Source organism: Pelodiscus sinensis, chromosome 3 (assembly GCF_052426305.1).
Source record: "Pelodiscus sinensis isolate ZL-2025 chromosome 3, ASM5242630v1, whole genome shotgun sequence".
Lineage (NCBI taxonomy): Eukaryota > Metazoa > Chordata > Testudines > Trionychidae > Pelodiscus > Pelodiscus sinensis.
In genome coordinates, this window is record NC_143054.1 from 83454544 (window position 1) to 83461533 (window position 6990).

Consider the following 6990-nt stretch of genomic DNA (forward strand, 5'->3'; position numbering starts at 1 on the left):
CTTCGCCGGCCGTCGCTACGGAAACCAGGCGATACCCAGTAAATGGGCACCCTGCAAAAGCAATGTAGCCGGGTAACAAAGGAATCCTCCCCCCCCCCTCCCCTCCATGGGGTTCTGCAGAAACATCTCAAGTCCTTTTGGTCTCTGTGCATATATTGGAGGAGACGCGCCTCGCCACATTGCTAGGATCCACAGCAATTTAACACAGCAACCACAAAATGTGCAGATGGAGGGTATTTTTTCCAGCTTTTCTGGTGAAGAAAATCAACAGCCTCCTCCAAAGTGCATTTCACAAACGCCTGGATGTTACTGGATTTGTCTAGATTACGTTTCTGTTTGGGACTTTCCCATTTACACAAAGGGGTTGGCTTCCTTCAACCATCAGTGCCGATAGCTGGCCAGCGTTTTTTTCCCTCAAGGGCGATAAGATATGTTTGCTGGCACGATGCACTTCTGCAAAACCCTGTTTACATCAGCTCTGGGGAAATATAACTTGGTGATTGAATAAGGCATCAAACCGAAACAGTGTGTATAAAACCAAATCGTTACAGATTTTCAGCTTGGTTTCGAAAAGAAAGATAATGATTAAACCAAAGAAATCAAGGCTGGTACTAAGTGTTTTCCACGATGCGATCCGTTTTCATTGAAACGCAGGAGGGAAGTTATATTTGAAATGCAGCACAAGGAGAATAAGAGCTTCATCTAAAAAACAAATGCCCCCTCGGTTTTTTTACCCTCAGAAACGAAACCCCCTCCCCTGATTCTTCTTTTGCTACAAATAAAGGATTGTTCCATATTAGGGTTATTGAAATGCAGCGAACATACAAAGATCATCAGATTCTGCAGCACAGTGATCTGTGGGGTCAGAGAGGTGGGCGGTTTGGACGAGTGTCTTGAAATCCTGAACCCTTGATTATTTTAATGGTTGTAACATTCTTGTTCATAAGAATGTTTTGAGATTTTCTAAAAAGTAATTCCGTCAGTTTTCTTCATTATTGCTTTTTAAACAGAGGTTTAGGAAGCCTTTCCAATCAGTAGTCTATCCATTTCAGCTGGGAGGTGGAGGGGACGAGCTGGTAAACCCTGGGCTGTCAGAGATGCAAAAAGCCCCTCCAGCGCCCAAGAAAAGAGATTCAGATCCCTGGTAATTCGTGGAAGTCATTGCTGCTTGGTGCACGAGATCACTGTTATTTCGAGCGAATGAGTTTCAAGTTGCATTATTCGAGAATTTAAAATTTTGAAAGCACAGATATATCCCTGATAACGTCGCTTCATGCATTAAATTAATGCATGAAAAATCTAAATGGACGCAGGCTCAGAAAACAGGTTTTCAAAAATACAAATCAAAGATAATCAGACAGCAGACTTTAATTAGAGCCGTAGACTAATTGCAGAATATTTTATTTGAAGCCAATATTGCTGGGGGCGGGGAAAGGTCTGATTTTGTTTTTTCGGCGGCCGCCGCGGCTGCTTTTAGCATTTTCAACATCTGGCCTACAGACCTACTAATTTCAACTCGTGATCTCGTTTGGCAAAACTCGATGGATCTACGTGGTTTAAATACCTTCCAAATTGGGGCGATAGAACAATTGGAACCAATTAAATCCAAAACTCAAACCCTCGCACACTGTTGATCTTCTGCAGTCGGGGGCTTGGGGGGGAGGGGGAGGGAGATGGAGTAGGGGAAAGAGGATGAAATCACAAGCACACAAGTCACACCATTGTCTCTAATTTAACACAGAACCAAATGGGGGAGAGAGACAGAGACACACAAACGGAGCCACGGGAAGTCAGATGAAATCCCCTTGGAATGTGAATTCACCTCCTAAAAGAAAGGGCAATAAACCCATGCATCATCGTTTTTAAGTGAAGAAAAACATAGTGCATGCATTTTTCCATTAATTTATTTATTTTCGGGGTATTAATTATCAGTCAAAGGCTGATTTCAAATTATTGCAATCGCGGCTCCATTGTTCGCTCCAATTGGAAGCCCCGCCCCCTCCTTTGTCTGGCGGCGCCGTGATTGGTCGGTGACGGGCGGGGGGCTGCCGTCAGCGCTCGGGAAGCCCATTCATCTGTGCACTTGGGCGTTGGACTCCGCATCTTATTAGCAACCAGGGAGATTTCTCCATTTTCCCCTTGTCTACAGTACGGCTACAAATCTGGGATTTTTTATTACTTCTTTTTACTTAACTTGGGCTTTTTTTTTGCTCGGCTTCTTTTCCTCCTTTCCCCCCTTCCTTCTATGCTGCTGCTTTTGATGTCTTCAATTTACATTTTTAAATAGGAGTGCATATAAATCGGTTCTGTTCTCTCTTCTCTTTTTTCCCCCTCTGGTGTGTGTGTGTTGCTGCTGCTGCTGGTGATCGCCCAGTATTTATACCAACCCATCGCTCTTTGTTCCCCTCCTTTTGGATCTCTTGAGTTTCTTTGTTGAATAAGACAGCATGGGTGCCCAGTTCTCCAAGACCGCTGCAAAAGGCGAAGCCGCTGCTGAGAAACCTGGGGAAGCAGTGGCTGCATCACCTTCCAAGGCGAATGGACAGGTAATCTCCGCACACTTCTTTTTTTTAATTAAAAACGCAAAACTTGGACTTTTTTCCCCTTGCATCCTGTGTAGTTTTTCCTCCCCCTTCGATGTGCTTCGAGCATACGAGATGGAGGATCTGGACAAAGCCTTTATCTTGAGAACAACGCACAGAGATGGCTTTTTCACTGCTTTATGGGGATGGGTAGGAGGGTTTTGTAGCCCAGATCTTTTTCTTAATGGAGTGGAGCAGATAAAAATCTCTGCGTTATTTGTGTTGGGTGCAAGCTGCTCATTAATTGAGGGATGTGATATTCAGAATGGGTCGGAAAGCCAACCATCTACAACGTGCATTAGCTTTTTGTCTGGAAGACTTGTGTGTGAATAGCCAAAAAAAATGCCTCTGATGAGATAGATTGGCAGCTAGTATGAAATTTGCTAGCGTGCCCCCCCTTTGGGGGGGGCAGTGCAAATTGGTGGTAGTGAGGTTAGGGGAGGGAACTGGCATGCCCGGAGGTACCCCGTTGGTAAGCGCTGAGGCTGTGTCTCTGGGAGATGTCTGGGAAGGGTAGGGGCAGCGAAGCACGTTCCTCTCCATATTGTTGCATGCCTCGCCCACACTTCTCTACGGATCTGAGCTCTAAACTATGGTTTAAGATGGGGGAGAGGGGGTGACTTGCTCTGGGAGACTTTAAGCGTCCTGCTTCCTTCAGCACAGTCCGGACCTGGGGGGAGGGGTGACTGATCTCTGCCCCTCTCCGGTGCAACAAGAGTAGGTGCGCTGGAGTTGAGTGGCTCTTGCTGCATCGAAAGCACCGGGCACCCCCGCCACGCCTCTTAGCAGCTGCTTGCTGCAGCCAGCCGGACTCTGTAGTCCACCAGAGAGGCTTTAGACCCATTAAAAATGCAAATGCAGCGGGGGGAGAGGGAGGGGACGCTTTTTTTAACCAGCTAGGATGGGGGGGGGGGGGAGAGCGCCTTCTCCTTTATTTTGATTTTTATTGTCGGCTGAAGGGGGGGGCGCAGACGCGAGGACCGAGGCGAGCTTTGTTAGCCTTTCGGCTCAGCTGCGCGGCTGCTGGACAAGGCGTGCGTGAGCCCAGCTCCCCGCGCAGCCCGCCAGCTGCTCGCCTCCCTGCCCCCTCCTCGGGACTTCTCCAGACGGAGCCACAGCGCCACCTGCCGGCGAAGAGCCGCTCCCGCACTAGCCCAGCCTGCCAGCGTCCCGCCGGCGCTGAAATGATGGCAGGGGCGGGCGGGGAGCTCAGGGCTCCGCCGTGGCTCGGTGATGCGTTGGCTCCCGACCATACAGGAGTCCCCCGCATGGCCTATGAAAGCAAGCGGGGGCGTGGCTTGGCTCTGCTGTTTCCCGGGTAGCGCCGATGGGCTTCGCTCCCAAAGCTGGGCCTGGGGAGCTTTAAGCTGGGGAGGTGCAATTGGCAAGTGCTCAGTGCTGCCTTCTCCCAAGAGGCGCAATGGGGGGAATCTTCCCATATTAACTTTATCGCTTACTGCGCACCCTCCAGCCCCCTCCAGTTTCTGCAGCTAGTCCCGTGATGTGAGCAAATCCGCTGACTCCCAAATCATGGCTTAGTAGTGGCGTGAAAGTGCCAAGAGGGCAAGTATTCTTGGCCAGTCAGTCCTCTCGGGGCCAGCCAGCCAGGGTTTGCCTGTACACCAGGGAGAACAGGCCACCCTGTGGAGCGTGGGGGATATGGCTGGAAGCGGATCGTTTTTCTCCAATAACAAGAGTTGTTTCTTTTTCCCCCCCTTTCTAGGAAAATGGCCACGTGAAGGTGAATGGAGACGCCTCTCCGGCAGCTGCGGAGGCAGGCAAGGAGGAGGTCCAAGCAAATGGCAGTGCACCCGCTGAAGAGACGGCGAAGGAAGAGCAAGCCTCTTCTGAGCCTGCCTCTGAGAAGGAGGGCACTGAAGCGGAGAGTACTGAGCCCGCCTCTCCTGCTGAGGGAGAGCCCTCCTCCAAGGCAGAGGAAGGAGCCACCCCTTCTTCCAGCAGCGAGACCCCGAAAAAAAAAAAGAAGCGCTTTTCCTTCAAAAAGTCCTTTAAGCTAAGTGGTTTCTCCTTTAAAAAGAACAAAAAGGAGGCTGGCGAAGGAGCGGAGGGCGAAGGTGCAGCTGCCTCCGCAGAGGGGGGGAAAGAGGAAGCAGCCACTGCCCCAGAGGCCACAAGCAACGAGGAGGACAAACCTGCCCCGGAGGAGCCCTGCGCTGCTGCAGCCAGTGGCACAGAGGAAACAAAGGAGGAGACTGGTGACTCTCAGGAAGCAAAATCCGAGGAGACGGCACCAGAGAAGCCTGCGGGGGAAGAGGCCAAGCCCGTTGAAGAGCAAAAGCCTGAGGATAAACCAGAGGAGGCACCAGCTGCCTCTGCCCCTAGTGCTACAACTGAGGCCACCTCAACTGAACAAGAGGCACCCAAAGTAGAAGAGCCAGCACTTCCTACGCAGGAAGCCCCATCTGAGTCTAGTCCAGAAGCCCCACCAGCTGAGTCGGCAGAGTAAACATGGCAATTTTGAGATAATCGAAGAACTTTTCTCCCCCTGTTTGTTTGTTGGAGTGGTGCCAGGTACTGGTTTTGGAGAACTTGTCTACAACCAGGGATTGATTTAAAAGATGTCTTTCTCTTTTTTTTCTCTCCCCACAGATCCCATCTCAAATAATTCTGTTACCACCATTCCAACAGGTAGAGGGGAGTCTAAACACCTCCCTCTACCTTGTTCCTTTTTTTCCCATCAGTATTAATGTTTTTGCATACTTTGCATCTTTTATTCAAAATGTAAACTTTCTTTGTCAATCTATGGACGTGCCCATATATGAAGGAGATGGGTGGGGTCAATAAGGGATATCCAATGAAGTGATAGGGGCCACAATGAGGAATTAGTGATGCACATAATTGCCAAGAGAATGTGCCACAAGAAACAATGTAAGGGGTTAGTCTTTTTTAAAAGAAAGTTATTACAATGTATTTTGTGAGGCAGATGTTCTATAAGGTTTACAACACTACAAGTCTTGACTAGGAAGGAAAGGAAAAAAATCAATACCCAGAAAAAAGATCATAGTCTTAGGAATTCATTTAAACCATAGGAACTTTTCACTTATCTCATGTTAGCTGTACCAGTCAGTGATTAAGTAGAAATACAAGTTGTATAGGCTTTATTGTTTATTGCTGGTTTATGACCTTAATAAAGTGTAATTATGTATTACCAGCAGGGTGTTTTTAACTGTGACTATTGTATAAAAACAAATCTTGATATCCAGAAGCACATGAAGTTTGCAACTCTTTCCACCCTGCCCATTTTTGTAAAACTGCAGTCATCTTGGACCTTTTAAACACAAATTTTAAACTCAAAATCAAGCTGTGATAAGTGGAATGGTTACTGTTTATACTGTGGTATGTTTTTGATTACAGCAGACAATGCTTTCTTTTCCAGTTGTCTTTGAAAATAAAGGAAAACTCTTCAGATGCAATGTTTTTTGTGTAGCATCTTGTCTATCATGTTTTTGTAAATACTGGAGAAGCTTTGACCAATTTGACTTAGAGATGGAATGTAACTTTGCTTACAAAAATTGCTATTAAACTCCTGCTTAAGGTGTTCTAATTTTCTGTGAGCACACTAAAAGCGAAAAATAAATGTGAATAAAATGTATAATTTGGTTGTGTTTCTTTTATGAATCCTCTTACATCTAAATGGACTAGCAAGTATGGCTTACATTTGCATAGAGAAGGAGCTTGTGTGCCATTAATGCAATCTGTAGAAGTGGTTTAGAATTTTGGATTCAGTAATACTCCAAGTCTTTATTTTCAAGAAATTTATAAGCAATATCACCAGATGACTTGTGACCCAGTCTTTGGTTAAAATAAAAAAAACAGAAGTCAATCTGAGGAGGATGTGATGGCATAACAGGACTGGCATTGTCCAGGTTCCATTTTGGTTTTAAGACAAGTTGTATAGAGCACACTAGATTCCTACCTCTTAAAGGTAATATTTGACTTGGATTATATTGGGTTGAGTGTTTTAGAACACAGATTTTTAAACCAATATTTTTTTCAAAACCAGTTGCTCAGTTAGGCACTGAAATAAATGGCACACTTGTTTTGTTGTTCTGCTTCTACATGTGTCCAATTTTAGGCAAACTGTTTTAAATTTGTAGCCTAAACATTTTTCCCCCTGCAGTCTTAGCAATTTAACATATTGGAGAAATATGCTTTTACTCTCAACTACAAATGAGTTACAAAACAGATTCCTAAAATTGTCAATAAAAATAGTCATACGGTGCTTGCCTTTAATTGTTTGGATGTTTGGCTAATTTCCAACATATTGCTCAGGGCATATTATGCCTTAATAAAACAGTAGGTTTATGTAAAAGTAGTAAGGGCGTTCAGAGGGTAGAAATTGATTCAAGAAACTTTCTCCTAACTTTATAGGAGAACATATAGTATT

General features: G+C 46.0%; 1 protein-coding gene across 1 annotated transcript; it reads left to right on the forward strand.

Moving 5' to 3' along the window:
• Positions 1–1787: 1787 nt before the first annotated feature.
• On the forward strand, positions 1788–6198 carry MARCKS (myristoylated alanine rich protein kinase C substrate). The gene is made up of 2 exons (XM_014573703.4): positions 1788–2546; positions 4306–6198. The coding sequence occupies exons 1-2, from the start codon at positions 2448–2450 to the stop codon at positions 5047–5049; spliced, it is 843 nt and encodes a 280-aa protein (XP_014429189.2). The 5' UTR covers positions 1788–2447; the 3' UTR covers positions 5050–6198.
• The last annotated feature ends 792 nt before the right edge of the window (positions 6199–6990 follow it).

Excerpts from the sequence above, each read along its gene's own strand:
- MARCKS (XM_014573703.4), top strand. The coding sequence starts at position 2,448 with ATGGGTGCCCAGTTCTCCAAGACCGCTGCAAAAGGCGAAGCCGCTGCT. Across the intron at positions 2,547-4,305 it reads CTTCCAAGGCGAATGGACAG|GAAAATGGCCACGTGAAGGT; the intron begins GTAATCTCCGCA and ends CCCCCTTTCTAG.